General features: G+C 59.2%; 1 protein-coding gene across 4 annotated transcripts in view; it reads right to left on the reverse strand.

Annotated features, from left to right (window-relative positions):
• Positions 1-1,043: 1,043 nt before the first annotated feature.
• Positions 1,044-23,750, reverse strand: part of RAB11FIP3 (RAB11 family interacting protein 3) — a 103,612-nt gene continuing 80,905 nt past the window's right edge. For 2 of the 4 annotated variants that reach the window (XM_058285576.2, XM_071211104.1), the window contains exons 5-15: positions 22,672-22,827; positions 20,432-20,566; positions 14,979-15,014; positions 11,610-11,703; positions 10,476-10,579; positions 8,431-8,571; positions 4,273-4,354; positions 3,755-3,892; positions 3,053-3,208; positions 2,731-2,871; positions 1,044-2,660 (exon numbers count right to left, since the gene is read on the reverse strand). In XM_058285576.2, coding sequence (XP_058141559.1) covers positions 2,547-2,660; positions 2,731-2,871; positions 3,053-3,208; positions 3,755-3,892; positions 4,273-4,354; positions 8,431-8,571; positions 10,476-10,579; positions 11,610-11,703; positions 14,979-15,014; positions 20,432-20,566; positions 22,672-22,827 — 1,297 coding nt within the window. In that variant the 3' untranslated portion in view covers positions 1,044-2,546. Of the gene's footprint in view, positions 2,661-2,730; positions 2,872-3,052; positions 3,209-3,754; positions 3,893-4,272; positions 4,355-8,430; positions 8,572-10,475; positions 10,580-11,609; positions 11,704-14,978; positions 15,015-20,431; positions 20,567-22,580; positions 22,828-23,750 lie in introns of all 4 variants that reach the window. The other 2 variants (XM_071211103.1, XM_058285577.2) reach the window with 2 other exon arrangements.

Genomic DNA, 23,750 nt, shown 5'->3' on the forward strand with positions numbered 1-23,750 from the left:
ACCTTGCCCCAGACTGGGGACTGGCTCCCTTTGGCCGATCTTGGCATCATCTGACGGGAAAGACCCCAGACCTGTGGCTGAGTAAACACTGAGAAAGTGGAAAGGGCGCCCATGGCTCCGGGGCAGGTATGGAGGGATGAGCTGCTTCCCCTTCCTCATTCCCTGGCTTCGGCACCTGGCGCTGTGCATGAGGGGTGCACGGTGCTGGGCCTGCATGCTGGGGGACTGTGGGGGCTTCTTTATGCTCACATCTGAGGGTGACGCCTCTGCCTGTCTCCATCCCCTAGTCCCCTGCAGAGGGGACCCTGCAGGTGCTGCCATTCCTGGACAGATGCTGGGGAGTGGGGCAGGGGAGGCTGGGGGGCTCCCCTCGGTGCAGACGGGCTGGGGCTGCAGGGCTCTGGGGAGTGGGGTCCTGGTGCTCCCGGCCACACGACCCTGCTGGGTCTGGAGTCTGCACTCCAGGCCCCTGCTCAGCCCTGCCTGGGAGCCCACCCAGCATGGAACCTCAGGGTGCAGGGGTGAAATCCTGCCCACGGCACACGAGGAGAGAAGGGAGCTGGAAGAGGGCAGCTCTGGGCGCGCCCCCCACCTCTGGGGGTCCAGCCTGGGTGGGTCCTCCTGGTGGGGGTGACAAAGGGCCACAGCGGCAGGGAGGTGGCTGCACCCACAGGGTCCCTCCTGGGCCCTCCCCACGCCCCTGGCTCCTGGGAGCAGCTCTGGTGACCTCCGGCCATGGCTGCGCCCCCTGCCCCAGCCACCCAGCCCTCGCTCTGACCCCGCCCCGCACCCCGAGCAGCCCCTTCCTCCCCAACCGGCCTCACGGCCCACCCCACGGACTTGCAGCAGGGTGAGCCCCGCAGCCCAGGGGTGTGCTGGGAACCGCGCCCTCCTGCGCTGGGTGAGCAGGGCTCCTGCCGGCCCCACGCCCAGGAGTGTGCCGCCCACAGGGCTGCCCGCAGACGGCGCAGGCCCAGGGTCCAGGCCCCCCAGGGCGGTAGCACACCCCGCCCCGCCCTCGCCCGGAGGAAGGAGCCGGCCTCTGCGTGTGCAGTAACAGCTTTAATCATCGGGACGTCCTCTCAGGGACGTCCTCTCAGGCCCGCCGCCCGGCCTGGCAGAGGACACTCTCTAGGGACTAAGCGTGGTTGGCGTGCAAGTCCTCCTGCGGCGACTCAGACCAGCGTTTCGTCCTTGACTTCAGGACAGCTCAGTGGTCAGCGAAAACGCTGTCCCGGGGCTGCGGGGCCCGGTGAGGAAGGCAGAGCTCCAGTATTTATATATCTTACATATATATATATTTCATGTGTACACAGATAGCTTTCTCTCTTGAAAGTATTAAAAAAATTGATCAACCTCCAATCTATAAAAAATACCTACTCTACATGATAGAAAAATCTCTCCTCCCAGTTTACACTGATTTACACCCAAGGCTTTTCCCAAAATATACAGTACGAGGCGGTGTCTAGAGCCCAGCATGGCAGTGGGCTCCAGTGGAGGGCGGACGCAGGGAGACGCGCCCAGCACGGGGCTGCCACCCGTGTGACGGGGTCTCTGCCAGTGCTCAGGCCCGGGGCCGCAGCAGCCTCGGAGGGACCACTGTGCTCCTGGATGTTGCGGGGAGCTGGGGTGCGTGGGTCAGCAGCGGCGGCCGCAGCGCCCGGCAGGCATTAGAGCACTCGCCCACGCCGGGAAGGCCTTGCTCCCCCCTCGCGCTGCACGCTGCAGGGCCCGGCCCTTAGCCCTCCCGCTAGGGGCTCCTTGGACAAGGACAACAGGGGCGGGGCTCTTCACGGGGCAGCCGGGAGGGTCTGCACGAGTGGGCGTGGGCTCTCGGGGCCAGGGAAGGACAAGCCCACTGGCAGCAGCACCTGTTTCGCCTGCCACCCGTGGGGGGTCCACACGCCAGAACCTTAAGTCATGGATCCAGAGCCAAGAGTCCGACGCGGGCTCCTGCCCCAGCCCCCGCCCACAGGCGGAGCCTCTGCGGGTTACTGCAGCGAAGAGGTCAGCCCCTGGACTGTCGTGGGGTCTGGAGGCCCCTGGGCCCTGCAGGAGGGTGGCCTGAGAGTTTCTGGTGCCGCACCTCTCCTGGCTGTTTGGGGGTGAGCGGTAGCTCCAGGGAGAAGACGCAGCCCCGGTACGGTGGCCGAGGCAGGCCAGGGCCTGCCACACCCGCACGGATGCTCCTGGCCGCCCGGGCCGGGCACCGGCATGCCGGCCTGTCCTTCCCTTTCCAGCGTCCTCCAGCCCCTCACCACCACGTCCAGCGCGGGGGTCCAAGGCCTCGAAGCCCACCCTGGAGCAGCACGTGGATGAGGGCAGGACCTCAGCAGGGAGGGGTCTGCTCCCCATCCTTTCCTCCTGACAGGGCTGGATGGCTGGCGACGCGTGCAGGAGCCCCCAGCCAAGAAACTGCCCAGCCCACCCACCGCGGGCTCTAGGTCTGGAGCTTCCTGTCGCCCTCTCCTCCTCCACCCGCCCTGGCGCCGGTGCGTCCTGCTGGGCTTGCTGGTCTCGGCTGTGCGGCCCTGGGCCTGGCTGCCCTACTTCACCTCCAGGATGGAAGGGTTGGTCTCCATGATGGCCACGACGATCCTGTCGATGTAGTCCTGCAGGCGCAAGTTGATCTCTTCCTGCTTTTGGATGGCTTCCATCAGCTGTGGGAAGAGCAGGGCATGAGTGCCGGGCAAGCCCTGTGCAGACCAGGGCCCGCGGCCAGGGCGTTACCTCGTCGCGGGACACCGAGCTGATCTCCGCAGCCAGGGACTCTGAGAAGGACGTGGAGAAGAGGTTCTTGGCACCCTGGATGCTCAGGTTGATGATCTGTCCGTTGAGCTCATCGTTCTGTTCCTTCAGGCTGCGATTGTCCTGCGGGGGACATGGTGTCTTGCTGCTGCCATAGGGCCCAGCCCTCCACGCGCCCAGGCCTAGCTCTCAGGAGGAGCACGGATGGGCCTTCCTGTAGCTTCTGCAGGGGTGCGAGTGGCCCCGTCTGTCGGCGCTGCGCCCCTGCAGCTCTCGAGTCCACCCTGCCCGGTGCCGCCCGTACCTGCTTCAGCCTGCGGACCTCCTGCTCCAGCTCGCTCTCCCTGGTCCGGCTGTTGTACTCCTGCAGGCCTGCGCTGCTGCTGCGGCCCCTCCTCTGCTCAGCCTCCAGCTTGAATAGCTGTAGCTGCTCCAGCTGCTTGCGGAGGTCCTCGATCAGCTAAAACCACAGGGGGGATTGGGTGCGTGGGGGCTCCGGGCACACGCCAGGGGAAGGCAGCAGTTGCTGGGTCCACATTCCTGCCCTCCACACAGACAGTCCGGTCCAGTGACTTCCCATCACGTGGGCAGCACAGAGTGTGGACACATCTGGGCGTTTACAGAGAAACGGCCGGGGGTGACCTGGATGCTCAGCACACAGGCCAAGGGACAGGCTGCCTGTGCTCTTGCTGTTTCTTCCTATGTTTGAAGGTAGCTCAAAATAGAAGGTTCCAAAAAAAGTGTAAGGAAAACAAAGATGGCACATAGCCGCCAAAAGCAGAAGCCCGTCATGGCTCTGGAGCAGGGCCTGCCTGGGCCGACTGTGGGATGTGGGGAGACACTTTTGGTTGTCAGAGCTGCGTGGCACCACGTGGGCAGAGGCAAGGCCAGGCGGCCCCTTGCTGCATCAGGCCGTGGCTGGTGCTACTCCTGCCTGCCCCCAGCCTCCGCCAGGAGGGGAGCCCCAGTGTCCCTGTGGCCCCTGCACCCTCCCAGGGCCACGTACCTCCTGGGTTGCCTCTCTGTCCCTCTGGAACCGGTGCCTCTCGTGGCTCAGCCGGTCGCCCGCCTGCCTCCTGCTCTCCTGCTCCTGGCTCAGCCGCAGCGACAAGTCCTCGATCTCATCCAGCAACCTCTGCTTTTCCTGCAGGAAGAATTGCTTTCAAGTCTGGAGTACTCGCCAGGGCAGACATGAGCTGCGATTTGCTCGCAGCCCATGGTCGTCCTGCCCCAGGCCTGCTTTCGGGCCTCTCCATAGCCACAAGGGCTGTTCCTGGGGGCAGGAGGGACAAGGGGTGCAGCGTGGGGTACAGTAGGCCTGCAGGTGCCAGGGCCTCCCAGGGGACACCTGGAGGGCAGGGTGCTGGGTCTGCCACCAGAGGGCGACCCCAGAAAGCACCGTTCCCTGGATTCAGACCCCTGGGTGGCCTGGCCCGACGCCCTGCCCTGTGTGGCGTGCGCCCACCTCCACACCTGGCCCCCGAGGGAAGAGCCAGCACTGCGCAGGCCCCACGGCAGCCTCACCTCCTCCAGGCGCTCGATGCTGGCCTTGAGGCAAGGTGTGCAGGACCTCAGCTCGCCGTTCTCCTCGTCCAGCTGCTGCAGCCTGGGACACAGGAACAAGGTTGTGACCTGCCCAGAGGAGCTGCCCTGGGACCCCACCCCAGTGCCTAAGCCGAGGCTGTCCCCAAATCCAGGGCATTTGGTTTTGAATAATGCTAGATGATTAGTATTATAACAAAAAAGCTGCCAGGACAGTGCAGAGCCCGTGGGTGCCTCCTGGCTTGGGGCACCCGAAGTGGAGATGCCTGCACTGTGGTACAGACAGCGAGCCGAGCTCCGGGCTAGCCTCAGCCCTTGTTCTGCTGGTCGGCCCTGCTCCCACACAGGACTCGGGGCTTCCAGTCGTCCTGTCTCCTCCGGCCGTTGCTCTGACCATTCCTGTTTTTCACGCTTTCCGTGCCTTGGTGAGCAGGGCTGGGAGGTACCTGGCAGACGCCCCTCACCTGGGCTTGTCTGACATTCCTAGCCAGACGGGGATCATGGGGCTTGGAGGCACATTTAAATCCCGCACCTTGGGAGGGGAGGGCCTCTGGCTGCTCAAGTCACTGGGCGAGGAGGAACTCCCCGCTTATCTCTCCAGCGGCAGTGAGTTCTAAGTCCAGCCTGCTCTGAGAGGTGGGGATGGCTCGGTGCCAACTCCTGGAGCACAGTCCCCTGGAGCTCTCTGCAGGGAGGGTGTGTCTTCTGCCCGTTTATTTGCTCTGTGCTTGTATTTACAGGGTCTCCCACGTTACCCTAAGCGTCTATGCTGGGCTCCATCTTCTGTCATGCTCATTGTTGCAGCTCTGGTCACTGGAACTCCCTCAGCTTGGCTCCTGGGAACCTGTCATGGGCCCTGTCCTTTCAGTTTGGGGCACCTCCTTACTTCCTGGCACTAAGGGGTGCTTGAGGCTCCCCTTGTATGTTCCCTGCCCATCTCTCCAAGGAGCCCTGGTGCCCTTCCACAATCCAGCTGTGCACCATCCCTTCTAATTTAGTCCCAGAGCGTGTACCTGGGTGAGAGTGGGTCGGGGACTACACAGGGTGCCTGCCGGCAGGGCCATCTGCCCAGGAGGGCCCAGGACTGTCCTCACAGTAACAAGGTGAAGCTCTACACCCAAGGGCGCCCTGTGACCCCACGCAGCCCCCAGGGACTGTGCCAGGTGCCCAGGACTTCTCTTGGACCACGGGTGTGCTATTGGCAAGGTGGGCCCAAGCAGACCTGCAGCCTCACTATGCAGGGTGAGTCCAGGGGCCCTCATCCCACGGTGGGGTGTGAACACGACTCGCCTCACTTTAGCCTCGCCTTGGCCTAACTCCCTCCGAGCCTGTGTCCTGAGATGCACTGGCTGGCCTGGGTTTCTGTGGCTGCTGCCCCTTCAGAAGGGCTGCAGGGGTGCTGCCTTGGGACAGCTGCTTTCCCACTGCTTGGCTCGCGGCACAGACAGGACACGCTCAGCCTGTCCACTCCGCAAGTCCTGACAGTTCTACTCCGTTACTTGTCCCTTTTAAAACCACATTGGCTTTACTTCTTCATCATCGCGAAGCACATGATGTGGTTTTTTTATAAAAGATTATTTTTTATTTATTTCTCTCCCCTTCCCCCCTCCCCCATTGTCTGCTCTCTGTGTCCATTCACTGTGTGCTCTTCTGTGACCGCTTCTATCCTTATCAGCGGCACCGGGAATCTGTGTTTCTTTTTGTTGTGTCATCATCTTGTTGTGACGGCTCTCCTTGTGTGCAGTGCCATTCCTGGGCAGGCTGCACTTTCTTTCGTGCTGGGCGGCTCTCCTTACGGGTGCACTCCTTGCGCGTGGGGCTCCCCTACGCAGGGGACACCCCTGCGTGGCGCGGCACTCCTTGCGCTCATCAGTGCTGCGCATGGGCCAGCTCCACCTGGGTCAAGAAGGCCCAGGGTTTGAACCACGGACCTCCCATATGGTAGGCGACGCCCCATCCACTGGGCCAAGTCTGATTTTAATTGCACTGAATTTCAATAGTGGACAGAATCAAAGACAAGGGAATCCCTTCACTTCCGGTGATGGCGTCCCTCCCTGGGGCCTGGCCCCGTCTCATCCTGCTCCACTGACCATCCATCTGCCCGAAGCTCCATTTTTCCTTCTCTCTGGGAACTCCTCATCCGTTCAGTCACATCCAGCTCCCTGTACCCACAGTGCTCCCGGCTGACTGCTAGCCACGGCTCCATCCTCTGCCTTCTCTCTCCCTCCTGCATCCTCAAATACTAGGGAGAAAACCTAGAGAAGGATGGCACATGCTGGGTGGAGCTGTGGAAAGGCTCCTGGCTCACACAGGGTGGAGCCCGAGGCTGACACGGGCCACCCCTCATGCAGCCCGGAGGGTCCAGCAGTCTCCAGTGGTGCCGCCACATCCTCTCCCTCTTCTCCCTCCACAGCTCTCTGCAACCCTGCACCTACCTGCTGGCAGATGCCCAAGGGGCTCACTAGGGACCCCACTCTCACAGACTGCTCTTTCTTAGAACCTGTTGCTTTTTTAGGAGGCAGTGGAGTTTGAACCCGGGACCTTGTACATGTGCAGCAGTAGCTCAACAACTAAGCCACACCTGCTCCCCTCTCAGAACTGCTTGATTCTCTGCACATCCCATGCTACTCTCCACCTGCCTTGACATCAACAACTCGTACACCTGGATGCGCATCCTCTTTCCCTCCCTCGTGAAAGCCACATCCCCAGGCTCCAACTCTCTCGTTCTTCCCTCCACCCCACACTCTGCTAGCATGAGCTCTTGTCTCATAAATCCCAGATGTATTCTGGGTGGCGTGGCCACACCTGCCTCACCTGAGCACAGACAAGCCACTGGGCCGACACTGGCCACCTGAGGGGCTGGTGGGCACGAAGGGACGGAGTTGTAGGAAGCAGTGTCCTGTGCACCCCTGCTGCCTGGGTGCAGGGTGTGCTGGGCGCCAGGGCCACTCGGCTCAGCCTCAGACACAGGTGCCACCCGGTCCGGGTGCAGCTGGCTCCAGGTGTAGGGGTGGGCAGGGAGTCTCTCAGAAGCAGCATCAATGCCTGGTTCCACCTCACTCCATGAAGGTCTCCTGAGACCCTGTGAGCCTCAAGCCCCTCCAGGCCACTGTCCACTCTGGGGCTGCAGCTGCTGGCTCTGCCCACAGCCCCACACTGCTTCTCCCTGCACAGCCTACAGCTGGCTTGGGCTGAGGCACAGAAGGTACAGGGACGACCCCACATCCTGGCCCCCACCTCAGTGGCCCCAGCAGGCCCCAGCCCACGGAAGGGCTCAGAGGCGGAGGCTGCTGTACAAGAAGTGCCGTGCTCCACGGCAGTGCTGCTGGGGACAGAACCTGCAGCCCCTTCCTACCACTCCCCAGCACACCTTGGAAACCACCTGGGAGCTCTTTTCAGATACGGTCATAAAACGCATCTTCACAGCTTTGGGAGCAGCAAAGGAATGCGAGCAAAAGGACCTAGAACTCTTTTTTAGGAATAGTTTTAAATACCATACTTGGAATTACAAAAGTTCAGTTTAAAATACTATATAAAATAAGCCCAGACCCTGCCCTGCACCGAGGAGGAGTGCTGGGGAAGGAGGGGTACGCAGAGGGTTGTGTTTAAATTAACACGCCTTCCCGGGCTTCCTGCAAGCGTCACTGTAGGCCCCCGGACCGCGGACGCCTCTGCTGGGCCTGCAGGCCCCCGGTGTTACGGCCTGGCATGAACCTCAGCAGGTCCCCCAGGTGGGGCCGCAGGCTGCCCAGGATGGAGCTTCCTGCCTTAGTTTTTAATTTTTTCTAAGATATTTTGATATAGAATAGGGTCAATCTTTTTTTTTTTTTTTTAGTTTTTTTTCTCATTTAAGGTTTACGTCTCTAGATAAACCCAAAAATAATTTTGTCACACTCCCCTGAAAAAAGAGATCGATATTTTGGTTGGGATAAATCAACTAGAGAGAGATTTAGAGAAACTGATAGTGATTCAGATTCAGCCCCTGGATTCAGGTCTTCAGTGGCCTTCAGGAGAGTCTGAAAGTTCCCTTCACACAGGTTTCCTACTCTTCCTAAAACTAACTCTGTTGCTAGCTATGCACTTTCCTGGGGTGGGCCAGGCTGCTGGGAATGGAGTGTCCGCTGCCTCGGCTGCCCCTACCTGGCCTGCAGGTTCTCCACCTCGATGCTCCTCTCCCGCTCCAGCCTGCACAGGAGCTCCTTCTGCCTCCGGGCCTCCTCCAGCGCCCTGGAGCTGGCCCGCAGCTCCTGTTCCTTCAGCTGCTCCTCCAGGGCATTGGCTCTGCAGGGGAGACGAGCCGTCAGGGAGCCCCTCAGCTCTCAGGCTTCTCTGCTGGCTCCTGGAGCGGCACCAGGGGAGCACAGGAAGAGCGGGGACACTTCTGCTGGAGCACGGGTCCTCGGGGTTCTGAAGCAGGGATGTGCCGGCTCATGGCGCCTGCTCCACCGTGCTAAGCGTGCCCACCCAGCCTATGCCCACAGGCACTGCCCCACTCGCTGCCCGTGGAGGCACACAGCCAGGGAGCCCACACCCTGAGCACAGAGGCTGCTGCCCTTAGGGCTGCCGGGTGTACGAGCTGGGCGTGGCACCCACCATCTGTGGGACAGAGCACCAGGACCTCCCGGGGACAACCCAGTTCCCAACAAGCCTTTAGGGAAGGACACACGGACCCAGCATCGCTGCGGCACAGCTGGGCCGCACCAGCCCCATCCAGGTCTGCTCACAGCAGAGCCAAGGAGAGGCATGAACGAGAACCTGGGGAGCCCTGCGCCCCCGCCCCAGCAGAAGGCATGAACCACCCACCCACAGAGCACGGCGAAGTCCCTCCCCAGCCCTGGGTGCGCACTCAGACCCGAGCGCCAGGATCCCCAGCCACCCAAGGAACTCTCTGCGCACGGTGCACGGAGTGGACCAAGCAGACAGAAAAGCAAGGCCTCGAGGGAAGCACGTCACACAGGGAGCAGCAGGGGAGAGCACTACCGTCCTCGGAGAGCGGAAGGTGGGATGTTGCCAAAGGAACAGATAACAAAAGGAACACTTAGACATGAAAAATATCAGAAGAAAAAAGGTTCAGTAGAGAAGCTGAAGAAAACGGAAGAGATTACACAGAAAAATAAACCCAAGAGACAGAAAATAGGAAAGAAAAGAAAACAAGAAGAAAGGTCCAGAAATTCTAAGATTTCATTTAAGAAAGTTCAGACACATGAGAAAGTGAAAACACTGTATAGGGAAATAATTTCAGAATAATTCCAGAAATGTTCCTGAAACTGAAAGATGTGTGTCGAGACTCCAGGCTGAAAGCCGACCGACAGTGCGGAGGAGGAGCCTCCAAGCGCCCGAGGGAGAAGCCCGCTGCACAGCGCAGCCCGCAGCAGGCCCGCCGCAGGCAGGCCCGGGCCGGCAGCCCCAAGGAGCCCCATTCCAACCTACGACTCTGAGCCCAGCTAAACCACCAGTCGGGGAACTGGGGGATAAATGCTCAGACACGCCAGGTCTCAAAGAATCCATCCAGGCAACCGTCGCAGGGAGTAGGCAGAGAAGGAAGAGAATATGGGGCTCAGGGAGTTAGGGTCAAACATGGAAGGAAAATGTAAGAGCTTCTCAGACGACGGGCAGAGGGTCCTGAGGCATAGGCTAGAGCGCCACCAGCCCAGAGTGGGCAGACGGAAGTCTACACAGAAACGGCAAGGAACAGAGGAATAAACACGTGGCTGCAGGAACACCGAGGTGCACGCCGGAAGGCAGGCCCTGGGGACAGGAGCTGGGGTGCGCCGTGGACTGCACACTCCAGATGAGGGATAATGCAGTGCGCAACAAGTGGCTGAAGCTTCCTGCTCAGCTCAAAGAAGGCTGGTTGGCGCATCCAGATTTCTCTTGACAAGGACAAGTATGGAATGCACCACACTAAGCCAAGGCTGATGCCCACGTGGCTGACCCCCACCCCACTATGCAGAAGGGGTGGGTTTGTCCAAGGGAACCCCAATGAGCAGTCACCCCCACACTCACCTGTGCTCAGCCCTCTCCCCACGCTCACCTGTGCTCGGCCCCCCCCCCACCTGTGCAGTCACCCCCACACTCACCTGTGCAGTCACCCCCCACACTCACCTGTGCTCGGCCCTCTCCCCACGCTCACCTGTGCAGTCACCCCCACACTCACCTGTGCTCGGCCCTCCCCCCACACTCACCTGTGCACGAGCTGGAGGTTCTCCTGCCTCAGCCGGCTGTGCTGCTCTCCACTGGCAGCGGTGTCCTTCTCCAGCTCCGACACCCGCCTCTCCAGGAAGACGACCTTGGTAACACGACACTGGCTTCAGGGGCGAGCAGAGGGGGCCAAGAGCCTGTGCCCGAGCAAGCTGCTCAGGAGGCTGCACCGCTTCTTTTCTTTGCAAACAATTCGACACGCATGATGCCAGACTGGATCCAACATGTTCTTAGGAACTTGTCCCTGAGCACCTATGGGGCTTGGGTGGGTGTCTTGGGGTGCAGAGGCTGATGAGGCTTGGGAGGCTCTCTGTGGCCTCAGAGGCCAAAGTGCACAGGGGACTGGGGCTGGAGGCCTGGGCTGGGCGCCTTCCTTTCCAACCAGCAGCCCCAGGGGCAGGTGGAACAGTGAGGCTCAACTGCCACCCCCGACAGGGGCCACTACTCTGCCAGATGCAGCCCAGGAGGTGCCCAGGTGCCAGGGGATGTGAGGCTGACACCTGCAGGGGTGGGAGAGGAAGGAGGGCGCAGAGGAAGCGCTTGGCCTCAGGAAGCCTGGGCGCCAGGGGGCTCTGCAGGGCGCACTGCCTGCCGGAGGGGTGTGGCAGTGGGGGAGGGTCTTCCGCACTGCTGCCCTCCCCGCTCCCCAGTCCGCCAGCCTGCAAGGTTGTCCTGCTCTAAGGCATTGCTCACCAAGCACCAAGAAGCCTCCCGCTCAAGAGACCACCCACTTCACACGCCGCTGTCCTGAGAAGACTGCGAGTCATGGCCTCTGCACTGAGATCCTGCCTCCACGGGCCCCTGTGGACTGAGTCTGAGGGGCTCAGGTGCAAGGCTGCCATCAACAAGCCTTCCCTGGACCCAACAGTGTACACGCATGCACCAAACGCGAGGTGCTGGCTGTGCAGCTGTTCCCGCAGCCCTGCCCCTCACTACCCCATGGCCGAGGTCCCGAGGAGCCGTGCTCTAGGATGGGACTGGGACGAGCACGGGGCGCCCATCCCTGGAGAGACTCAGCAGCAGCCACCGAGCACGCCGGGCAGAGGAGGCAGACCCCTCGCAGGGCCACGTCCATCCCGATGTATGCACTGCAACCCCCCTCCCGCCCGGGACCTCACCTTCCCAGCAATGTCCTCCTCTGCGCCCTCCGTGGGGTCCCGCGGAGGGTCCGCCAGGGCCTCCATGCTCAGGGCGCCCGACTGGTGCAGGTGCCTGCAGAGGAAGAGCAGCCCCACCCCACCGAGGCCCCTCATCAGCACCGAGACCCCGCAGCACGCACCCTCAGCGTGGGCTTCTGAGGGGGCACGGCCCGCACCCAGGCTGGGGGGCGGGCAGGGAGGAGGGTGCAGGGCAGCTCAGAGGCGGCAAGGTCCGCTGGGTGCTCTCTGGAGCACAGCCCGCCTCCCTCCTGGCTGGGCCTCTGTCCTCGGCACTATGAAAGCACAGGCCCCTCCAGGGCTTTGGGGTGTGCGGTGCCCTCCCAGCGTGACCAGCCCCGGCGCAGGGACACACCCAGCGGGGCAGGAACAGGCTCCCTAGCGTGCCAGCCTCCACTGCGGCAGCTGCAGGAAGCGGCCCAGGGAGGCAGGGGCGGGGCCGCTCGCCCTGCGTCCTCCGCCGCAGCCAGGTCTCCGCATGCCCTCGCTGCTGGCACCTCAGTGGTCCTCTGAGGACATGCTCAAGTGGCCTTTCTCACCTGGCCCTGTGTTTACCTGGACTCTGCAGAACGCAAACAGCACATGCAGGAGCCTCAGCCCTGTCCCGGCTCTGAGCCCCAAGGCCTGGAGCAAGCCATCCCTAGCCTGAGCCTCACATGCCTCCCAGACAGGCCAGCACAAGGTCCAGTGAGCTGTGCACAGACAGGGCTGCTAAGGACCTAGCGCAGAGGAAGAGTTAAATACGATGCCGAAGGAACTGCAGTTCTTACATTACCTTTGTCAAGTTTACGAAATTGGGTTTCCTTTGGTACTGACTGAGCTTGGATACTTCCTAAATTTGATTCCCACCTGCCCCAGAAATGGCCTAAGGGAGAACTGGCCAGCAAGCACCCCGGGGCCTTGCTCCCTTGATCGTGCACTCTATGGGCACTCGAGCACATTTTCGGGACTCCACCTGTAGGTTTCGCTGATTTTCAAAAGGGTGCTAACCAAAAAGGTGAGACTAACTGGCAACTGTTCTCTTCCAGTCACGTTCTTAAAATACCCTACAACCTTGGCCCAGGCATGAACTCCTGACCAGATGCGGGGGGTGGGAAGCTGCCCCCCCAGCCTCTGTGGACGAACTCAGAGGGGGTGCGGCGGCAGGTGCCTCCCACCACAGGACGTGACAGGGGGCCTGGGCCTCCCTCGCAGGGGCTTCCACCCTCTCCAAGGGCTCCACCCCACAGGCGGCCCACAAGGCCCAGCCTGCGAGCAGAGGGAAGCCCAGGGAAGGAAGCCTCACCGCCCAGACTCCCGAGGGCAGAGCAGGGCGCTCGACACCCAGCCTCACCCCCACGCCAGAGGACAAACGCCGAAAAACAGTGGAAGAAGGGAAACCACAAGAGCTAGGAATTTCCATAGACTTCTGGGGGCAGATTTAAGGGCATAATAGCAGCAGATTAAAAACAGCACTGATGGGAGGTGTCTCTGTCCTGCGAACTACCTATGAACACCTGCAGACTGGGTGTCTGCACATCAAAGAGCACCCACGGAGAAAAACGGGCACTGCAGGGGGTTTGGCAGAGGCCGACAGGGGACCTCTCTCGGCGCAGCCACAGCCGGGGGGAGAGACTGGGGCCTTGGCAGGGGGTTCACCTTTCTTTAGTATCACTAACTGGCCTGAGGGGGGTGAGAGGAGAACACTCTGCAGCTGTTCTAAGACACGCCGGCATCAACACCGCGTTTGCCCTGGTGCTTCTGCGCAGACGGGATGAGCGAGGAAGACGGGGGCATGGACTGATGAGCTCCGGAGGTCTGCATCCTCTCCAGCCCCCTTAGCGTGATGGGAAAAGAAACAGAAGGCTGATGTCTTCAAGGAGCACGGAAGCAGAGAGAGCACAAGGACAGACACCTGGCTGCTGGGAGCAGACGCACGAGCCAGGCCCAGAGGAGACAAGCTGAGAATCAGGGTGGCAGGCGAGGCCAGGCGGTGCCGCGCAAGGAGCGTCAAGCTACCCCGCCTGGAGGAGGAGGGCTCTGGAGGCAGGTGGGACAGGCCTGGACTGAGACCTGCCTCAGTCGTGGACAGGGCTGTCAGCTGACAACCCACTCCTACCATGAACAGGCAACCTCACCGGACTTCTGAGGCAGAGTCTCCAACAAGAAAGAAGAGGCCCAAACAAGCACACACTAAACGAGGAGCCCAGGGGGGAGGGCTTCCAGCATTCCCATGGCAGGGCAGAAAGCAGAGATGGTGACGTGTCACTGAACCCAGCAGGATGAGGACTGAAAAAAGACTCACAAGACTCATCATAAAACTTCATTTCTGAATTCCAGGATAAAACAAACATTCTAAAAGCTTCCAGAGGGATGAACAGTCACAAACAAACAAACTAGAAAGCACTGAGCCTCTTGGTAGCCACCCTAGAAGGCAAAGAGCAATGCCTTCAAAAATCTAAAGGGAAATTATCTCCAATCTAGACTTCTGCACCAAGCCAACGTGCAAGAGGGAAACTGCATTTGCAGACAAGCAGTCTCAAAAACGCATCTCCTACACATCTCTTTTCTTAGGAAGCTACTGGAAGATGTGCTGTCCAGAAAGCAGAGAGAGAAAATGAGGAGGAAGGTGGGGTTCAGGTAACTGGACACCGCAACAGGGGAGAGACCCAGGCCTCCGCCAACCAGGGTGCTGTGCGGAGATGGGTGGGCTGAGGGCCCAAGGGGTGCTCAAGACAGTGGGAGGGGAGCTCGCGGCTGTTAGGGGTCAGCAGTAAAGAAAGGAAGCAAATAAGAATAGGAAGGCAATCGTTAGTTCCAGGAAAAAAACAGCTTGTCTTAGAAAGCAAAAGTAGTAATGGTACAATACATGGCTTCCTGTGAACAACAAGCCAGCAGGTAACACCTAAAACTGAAATGAAGACACGGCCACATGGCATACCTCCTCCACGCGAGACGCCATGAGGGTGGGCACGGAGGGCGCAGACCAGACCTGGCTCTGGCCCGTCGCAGCGGGGATCAATCCCCTGGCTAAGGCTCTGCCACGGGCTGGCCCGCAGCACAGCTCAGGGATGCCAGTCCCCTTCCAGACCATGCCACAAAGTCCGGCGAGGCGGTGGCAGCAGTGGACTCTGTCAACATAAACTGCTGGCCGCAAATCCAGGTCCAAATCCAAATCTTCCCCTTAGAAAGACTTTTTATAACGCATTCCCTCAAATTATTTTCCTTCACAACCAGGAAAAGTAACTTTTAAAAGTTACCTTTAAGTATTTTTAAAAACCATTTTCTTAAAAACTATAATCGTACATTTCAAAAGTATACTTTTCAATAAATAATGAAGCATTTGCCTACCTCGCAACCTTCTTGCTGGAAAGCCGTTTTGTTGGACTGTGCAAAAATAAAAATAAACAGGAAAATAGAGTCAGAGAACAGCAGAGAAGAACAGGAGGAAACAGGAAATTCAGGCTGACACGGGGACGGGCACGGCCTTGTCAAGGCACAGGCATGCAGCGCCCTCCCCCGAGGTGAATTCCACGCAGAGAAACCCCACCAGGCAAGACGGCCACAGACACGCACGCCATCGCAGGGGTACGCATGCCCTCCTGGCAAGTGTCGCCATTCCCACCCAAGCGCAATTCTCAGAAGGAACGACAAGCAGGCCTCGTGGTGCCCCCGCTGCCTGGGCCCGTCAGACACGCGGGTCCAAGCCACGGGCCAGGCCCTGTCCTGAATGCTCCTGAGGGCTGGCCGCCACCTCCAGAGGCTTGGCGGGCAGTAGCTACACGAAAAGCAACCTGGGCTTGTTTCCAACAGGAACGTTTGTCGCCGGCTTCACCTTAGGCACTGATATTCCACACTCCAAAACCCACCTGGACAGCGATCTGAAAACATTTTCTGTTGCCATTTCAGGGCAGTAGCTCAGTCAATTACACATCACCCTCCTAATTTAACCATCAGCAGTGGCCAAAGGGGCCACACTTACCTCACCTTCATTTCTGGAGTCCAATGCTGTATTCCCCAAGTAAGTCACTAAACTATTAGTCCCAGCCGAGCGAAGGATCGTATGGAGCCAAACAGGCCCCATCCCTCTCCAGCGTGCTCAAACGCATCTGTGACTGTCCTCTGAGAGCTGAGCAGAACCAGCCTCGTGGGGGAACAGCTGCCGTTACAGTTATTATTTTCTCCCAGCTGCACATTCGCCCTTTCCGCCTGCTCCCTGTGGAGGGACCTGGGCCCCGGGGCCCGTTCCCACGCAGAGCTGAGCCGTCAGGAGAGGGCCCTGCAGAGACCCTGGCCCAGAGGCTCCTGCGGCGCGTGGAGGTGGCTGGTGGCAAGTGTGGAGGCGCACGTGGTGGTGCGTGGTATGTGGGGGCGTGTGGGGGGCATGTGGAGGTGCATGTGATGTGTGGGGGCGTGTGGAGGTGCGTGTGGGGTGTGTGGAGGTGCATGTGGTGGTGTATGTGGCAGTGAGTGTGGAGGCATATGGTGGGGTGTGTGGAGGTGCGTGTGGAGGTGTGTGGCAGTGTGTGTGGAGATGTGTGGCGGTGCGCGTGGAGGTGCGTGTGGAGGTGTGTGGTGGTGCGTGTGGAGGTGTGTGGTGGTGCGAGTGGAGGTGTGTGGCAGCATGTAGAGGTGTGCAGAGTGCGTGTGGCAGTGTGGAAATGTGTGGTGGTGCATGTGGTGGTGTGGGGGGTCGTGTAGAGGTGTGTGTGGAGATGTGTGGAGGTGCATGGTGGTGCGTGTGGAGGTGCGCAGAGGTGCGTGTGGAGGTGCGTGTGGAGGTGCGCGTGGGGGTGCGCGTGGAGGTGCGCGTGGAGGTGCGCGTGGAGGTGCATGGAGGTGCGTGTGGAGGTGCGTGTGGAGGTGCGTGGTGGTGCGTGTGGAGGTGCGTGGAGGTGCGTGTGGAGGTGCGTGGAGGTGTGTGTGCTGATGCGTGTGGAGGTGCGTGGTGGTGCATGTGGAGGTGCGTGTGGAGGTGCGTGGAGGTGCGTGTGGAGGTGTGTGGAGGTGCGTGTGGAGGTGCGTGGTGGTGCGTGTGGAGGTGTGTGGCGGTGCGTGTGGAGATGTGTGGCGGTGCGTGTGGTGGTGTGGAGATGTGTGGCGGTGCGTGTGGAGATGTGTGGTGGTGCGTGTGGTGGTGTGTGGTGGTGCGTGTGGAGATGTGTGGCGGTGCGTGTGGTGGTGTGGAGATGTGTGGCGGTGTGTGTGGAGATGTGTGGTGGTGCGTGTGGTGGTGTGGAAATGTGTGGCGGTGTGTGTGGAGATGTGTGGTGGTGCGTGTGGTGGTGTGGAGATGTGTGGCGGTGCGTGTGGAGATGTGTGGCGGTGCCTGTGGAGATGTGTTGTGGTGCGTGTGGAGATGTGTGGTGGTGCGTGGTGGTGTGTGTGGTGGTGTGTGTGGTGGTGTGGAGATGTGTGGCGGTGCGTGTGGAGATGTGTGGCGGTGCGTGTGGAGATGTGTGGCGGTGCGTGTGGTGGTGTGGAGATGTGTGGCGGTGCGTGTGGAGATGTGTGGCGGTGCATGTGGTGGTGTGTGGCGGTGCATGTGGTGGTGTGTGGCGGTGCGTGTGGAGGTGTGTGGCGGTGCGTGTGGAGGTGTGTGGCGGTGTGTGGCGGTGCGTGTGGTGGTGTGTGGTGGTGCGTGGCGGTGCGTGTGGAGATGTGTGGCGGTGCGTGTGGAGATATGTGGCGGTGCGTGTGGTGGTGTGGAGATGTGTGGCGGTGTGTGTGGAGATGTGTGGCGGTGCGTGTGGAGATGTGTGGCGGTGCCTGTGGAGATGTGTTGTGGTGCGTGTGGAGATGTGTGGAGATGTGTGGGGGTGCGTGGTGGTGTGTGGTCGTGTGTGTGGTGGTGTGGAGATGTGTGGCGGTGCGTGTGGTGGTGTGTGGTGGTGCGTGTGGTGGTGTGGAGATGTGTGGCGGTGCATGTGGAGATGTGTGGCGGTGCGTGTGGAGATGTGTGGCGGTGCATGTGGAGATGTGTGGTGGTGCGTGTGGTGGTGTGGAGATGTGTGGCGGTGCGTGTGGAGATGTGTGGCGGTGCGTGTGGAGATGTGTGGCGGTGCGTGTGGAGATGTGTGGTGGTGCGTGTGGTGGTGTGTGGTGGTGCGTGTGGTGGTGTGGAGATGTGTGGCGGTGCGTGTGGAGATGTGTGGCGGTGCGTGTGGAGATGTGTGGCGGTGCGTGTGGAGATGTGTGGTGGTGCGTGTGGTGGTGTGTGGTGGTGCGTGTGGTGGTGCGTGTGGTGGTGTGGAGATGTGTGGCGGTGCGTGTGGAGATGTGTGGCGGTGCGTGTGGTGCTGTGTGTGGCGGGGCATGTGGAGGTGCGCGTGGTAGCATGAGCAGCTGCCCTGTCCGGCTTCGCCATGCCCGGCTCCATCCAGCGGCCAGCAGCGCCCCTGATGTCTCTTTGGGCAGCCTTTAGGAGTGCACCTCTGCTACTTGCTGCCCAGTGAAAGGCCGTCCTGGCCGCCGAGGAGTGGTTTTCTGGCAAGTTCCGAGGCTGGGGCGCAGTGGCTTCTCTGCATCTAGGGGGCCACGGCCATCCCTCTCCAAGAGCCGGATCTCAGCCCCAGGGCGGTTCGTCTGGGCGGCCTTGCCTTTCCAGTGCGGGGTGCTTAGGAATCCTTTACGGTAAACTCTCCCTGAGCTTCCCCTTTTCTGACTGGGCCTTTGCTGACCCTGTGCATTGTAAGACAAACCTCATTTCATCCTAATATCAAGACTCCCCAAAACTAAAAGTTCAGGCATAATGCCACAATGCCACTGTCTAGCTTACCTCAGGGGCTGGGCTGGGCTGGCTATCCAGGGGCAGCTTTGTCAGCTGAAACTACATCTCTAGGTAAAACAGACTTCTCCATTTTTACAAAAGAATCGTTTTTACAGGAGCTCCCAGCTGTCTGGAAAATACTACGCTGCAGCCATGTTCTGAGGCTCACTGGGAAGGCATGACTGTATCTGATGCCAAAGCTTCCAGAATATGGTTTTAACCAAACTGACTTACCCACAAACTATAATCAAATACATTTATTTTGAGGCAATTTCATGGCAGTCAATAGATTCAGATCTCTGTAAGTGAGCACTTTGGGGGAACTTTCTGTGTGACAGCCGTGTGTCCTGATTATAGTGGAAAGGGGCGGCTGAGCCTGGACGGAGATCCCACCCGACCAAGGGCTGCACTTGGTCTGTTCTTGGCCCCACAAAGCCTGGCAGAGGTGAGCATGGCTGTCTTAGGCAGGACCTCAAGGTGGGAAAAGGTCACTTCTAGGTCACAATCTTTAGAGAATGAGAGATGAGATGCGCATCTTCACATCCACTTTCAAATACAGAGGTGACATGCCTGACCTCAACCTGTCTGTCTGCCGTAGGGCAGCTCCCAACCAGGCAGGGCCCAGCTAAACATGCACCAGAGGTGGGAACCAATTTCCTTAAGAGGGACCAGAGGATCTTTGGAATCACCAGCTGCCAGATTTCCTGAAATCTGCACAAAGACCCATCGATCCCACAGGGCCCAACCGCTCCTCGCCGAGGGGTGCGTGGGGGCCCCCACTAGCCATATGGGAGGAAGGCTCACCCCATTTTTTCCACCTGAACTGGGGCATTTGTTTGAGGCCTCTGTTTTGCAATGTTGCATGGAGCTTAAACCTAGCTACTCAGAAAAAAGATTAAGAAAGCCAATTGGGAAAAATGCTGGCATCAGAACTGGAGAGAAGACAGCAGGAATAGCTGTCTGCAGTGCAGCGCCACCAGGCCTTGCCTGAGGCCCCTACAGGGGCACGGGGCAGATGTGGAGGCAGGCTCGAGGCAGGTAAGCAGCTCGGAAAAGACTCCAACACACACTGCAGCATCACACATGGCTCATCGTCCTGCCTCCTTTTACACACCAGGGCTGACCTCCCACCCAATCCAAAGCAGTCTTCCATGCAGTCATCCTGGCTTGGGCACTGGAGCCCAACACTTCCTATGCTGCACAGGAGTGGCTCTTAGCCACCTCTTCTCTGCTGGGCTGTGGCTGTTGGACGGTAAGACCCACAGGTGACCCTCCCCAAAAGCAGCCAACCCAGGGACTGGGACGTGACACAGGCTCAGTTGACCATGCGTGATGATGGGCATGTCACTACGTGCACACAACCCCCAGGTGTTCCCATGCCTGAGTCTGTGGAGCTAGGAGGAACGAGTGAAAGGGACTGTCTCCTAGGGAACTCTGTCCTGAGCTCTGTACCAGGATGCAGAGGGGAGGGAAAGCTTTGCAGAAACTGGAACCAGGAGAGGGAGAAGAGAAACAAAGGGAGGGAGAGCAGGGGCAAAGGCACGTCCTGGGCCCCTGGTGCCTGCTTTAGAGCTGGATTTCTTCCGGTCACTGAGCCTCAGACAGCCCTACAAGAACAAATTCAGGGAAGGAGCCCTCCTGAGTACAGACAAGCCCTGACGCCAACTAACTTCTCTGCATCTGTAAAGACCAAACGCGTTTTAAGCTTCCCAGTGCTGCCTCACGACTCACAACTGAATAACTCTTTTGGTAAAATAAACCATCTTTTAAGTCCAGATGTCTGTACACGCAGAACAGCATGGCCCTCTGGAGACCACCTCCTCCCTCCGAGACGAGGCTGCAGCATGCAGGGAGGAGCCGGGAGTGCTGAGAGCACAGGCTCGGCCGCATGCAGGGAGGAGCCAGGGCCCGGGGACTCCCCTGCCTGCCCCATGTGCCTCGGCTGGCTCACAGCTGGCCAGCCCAGCAAGGTGGGGACCACAGCAGAGGGTCCCCTCGCCCTGGGAGCGAGGATCAGGCAGCACACAGCAGTTACCTATGCATTTCAAGATCGTTGAGGCGTGCAGAGAGGTCCTCGAGGCGGCTGATTTGTTTGTGGCACTGGCTACAGTAAAACTCAAAGACCTCATCAGTGAGGAGGCTGTGCAGCTTGGCAGCAAGCTGGTCGGTGCTGGAGAGAGGAGAGGGGTCGGGTGAGCAGAGAGCAGGCCCAGGCAGGCCACCTGCAACTCCCAGCGGAGCCACGGCATGGCAGGATGCAGAGGGGCCAGCGAGGGCAGCTGGAGAGCCTACTGGGGAAGACCCTGGCTCACGTCTGCACTGCTGGGCCCACCTCGGAGCCCGAACCACCGCGGCAGGCGAGCCCGCCCGCATGAGCAGCAGCGGCCCCTGTGGGCGCCTGCCCTTCCTGCTCAGAAACGCCGGTGAGGCCCAGCGGGTCCACTGGAAAACAAGCTCAAACCCTCTTCAGCCAGAAGGTAAACAACTGAACACTGATTTCTACTTTGCCAAAAACATAAAGGTGATGCCAAAGGACGCCTCCAGGTGAATTTTTACTTAGTGTTTTAGAACAGTTTTAGTAACTGCTTTAAAAACCATTAGGGGGAAGCGGAATTGGCCCAGTGGTTAGGGCGTCCGTCTACCACATGGGAGGTCCGCGGTTCAAACCCCAGGCCTCCTTGACCCGTGTGGAGCTGGCCCGTGCGCAGTGCTGATGTGCGCAAGGAATGCCCTGCCACGCAGGGGTGTTCCCCACGTAGGGGAGCCCCACGCGCAAGGAGTGCACCCCGTAAGGAGAGCCACCCAGCGCGAAAGAAAGTGCAGCTTGCCCAGGAATGGCGCCGCCCACACTTCCCGTGCTGCTGACGACAACAGAAGCGGACAAAGAACCAAGACGCAGCAAAATAGACACAGAGAACAGACAACCAGGGGAGGGGAGGGGAATTAAATAAATAAAAATAAATCTTAAAAAAATAAAATAAAATAAAATAAAAACCACTAGGATAAAAAAAAAACATGTGGATCATGAATCACCAATAATTTTGCCATTTTTAAGACCTTTGTTAAAAAGTCAGAATACTTCCAGCTCAGGTACCCAGTTTTTAGTGATGCGGCTGACCGCTCCCTGCTTCCGGGAGCACTGAGCAGTCACGCATCTGCACCCAGGCAAGGGGACATGAGGACCCAAAAGCTGTGGGGAGTCAACTTGGGAGTTACATTTAAACGAAGGTGAAAAGTGAGACACAAAAGGTGGCACAGAGGTTGCGCAGTGAAAGTACTGGAAAAGAAACGGCACAAACTAAACAGACAGGAAGAGATTTTTAAAAATATTTCCAGTCCTTTAGCCTTTTACCAAAACCAAGGAAAACTGCTCGAAGTCGGCCTCTCCCAGCGTGGACCAGCCTGCACCACCCTGCCCTCAACAACGGCCCTCGAGGCTCAGCAGGCAACACGTGAGGGGCCCCTCCCAGGACATGACTGGCAGCAGCTGCCAGGAGGGCCCGGGGCCTGGAGGAGGAGGGACGTTCACCCAGCAGGCAGGGCCGGCTGTCTCGGCTGGACAGCCCCTCCCACCACGGTCCTCCCGGTGAACAACCAAGCAGAGGAAGAGCCTCACAGTCACTGATTTAAAGAGTCCCAGGTTCTGCTGTTGTCAAAGCCAGAGAATTTCAAGCACTGGGAGCAGAGCACAGGGGTGGCTGATGTGGACAAGCTGTGCTGGCAGCGAGGGTCTCACCTGGGGAAGCGGAGATCACCAGCAGGCACACCCAGGTCCAGAGACACAGTATTTTAAGATCGCTTGTTTTGAACAAAAATAAAATGGACTCTGCTTTCTCCGATAAACCTCCCCATACTAGGAGGAAACCGACCTGGGAATAACTAGCTCTCCCTGAGGGGGGGTCTTGTCCTTTAGATATAACAGCTCAGTGTACTCAGTCAACTTTCTAGACAGTTTGGAGATCAATCCAAAGAACCATGGGTGATTTTAAAGCTTCTGTCCAGGTCGGTCAAGGACGCTGTAAAGCCCAGTTTCTGAACGCAAGCCAAGGCCTCACCAACCCAGCGCCATCTGGGATTGCAGCTGGACAACTGGCACCTCAGCCAAGCTTTGTTCAAGATGCATTTAAACATGTTCATGTGATTTAATTCTATTACATCATCAGATCAAGCAAGTTTTCTCTTACCAATTTATGAACTTAGAGGGGAAACTCTCCTCACAACTGAAATCATGAAGACAAAGGGAGGGAAATGAGCACAGCGCCGGGACTGCCTTACCTGGGGGAAAGAAAAGCAGGGCCTCCATATCCATCTCCGCCATTGCAGAGGGGCGGGGTTTCCGGGGATGGCTCCCCCTCACTGCCCTCTCCGTAGTCCTCGAAATGCTCCTCACCTCTGATCACCGTGACAATGGGCTGGCCATGCAGGTGGGGCCTGTGGGGACAAGACACAGCCAGGTAAAGGGAGAGAGACGGGCAGGACACGTTCTAACAGTGTGTTTGACTTGACCCAGTATATCTAGAATGCTACCATTTCAAACACTTGAGGTTTACCTTCTTTTTCCTGGTAAGCCTGTGAAATGTGGTCTGCATTTTAGACTTTCCACTAACCACAATGCGAGTGCCTGACAGCCCCGTGGCTAGTGGCCACTGCACTGGACAGTGCAGGGGTAGCCACAGACCCTGTGTCTAGGGTAGAAGTGCCCAAACCGCTTCTTGATAGGAGAGGCTGTCGCTCACATGCCCCTGATGCGTGTGAGCTCACACTTATGCTTTCATGGAAGATGGGAGCAGCAGATCCCAGCCAGGGAGCGCGGGGGGTTTCCAAGCACCAGCCCTCCTTCTGGAAGTGGATATTCCTCTCCTCTTCCAGAGCAGAGGGGCAAGCTCCCGAGGCCTGATGAGCTAGGGCAGAGTGCACGGCTGGACGGGGATGGCCGCATGAGCTGAACCAACCTGGGGCTCCGTGGCCCACCCGGAGTGCCACGCCAGGACTGGACTAAAATACTTGACCACCGATCCCCGGGGAACTGAAGGCAGGCCTTACGGGCTGCCCCTCAGAGAGCAAAGCGACTCCCACCCACCCAAGGGAGGGGGCAGAGCCAGGAGCAGACCCCGGCGTGGAAGACCTGAGTGCAGCCCCGTGGAACACATTCCAGCCCCACACCCATAGGACCTGCCAGGCCCACGGACGTGCGATGACCCCACACGCCTTAGTGAAAAGAAAACGCAGGTTCCACTGGCTCGGTGCCCCTTCCTAACTCCACTCGACAAACTGAAGTTTCCTTACTTCTTACTGTTTTCTTGACACTGTTTCCCAGCGCAAGTGTTACTACCTGGCTGCAAACAGGTCTCATC

Source organism: Dasypus novemcinctus, chromosome 23, assembly GCF_030445035.2.
Source record: "Dasypus novemcinctus isolate mDasNov1 chromosome 23, mDasNov1.1.hap2, whole genome shotgun sequence".
Taxonomy (NCBI): Eukaryota; Metazoa; Chordata; class Mammalia; order Cingulata; family Dasypodidae; genus Dasypus; species Dasypus novemcinctus.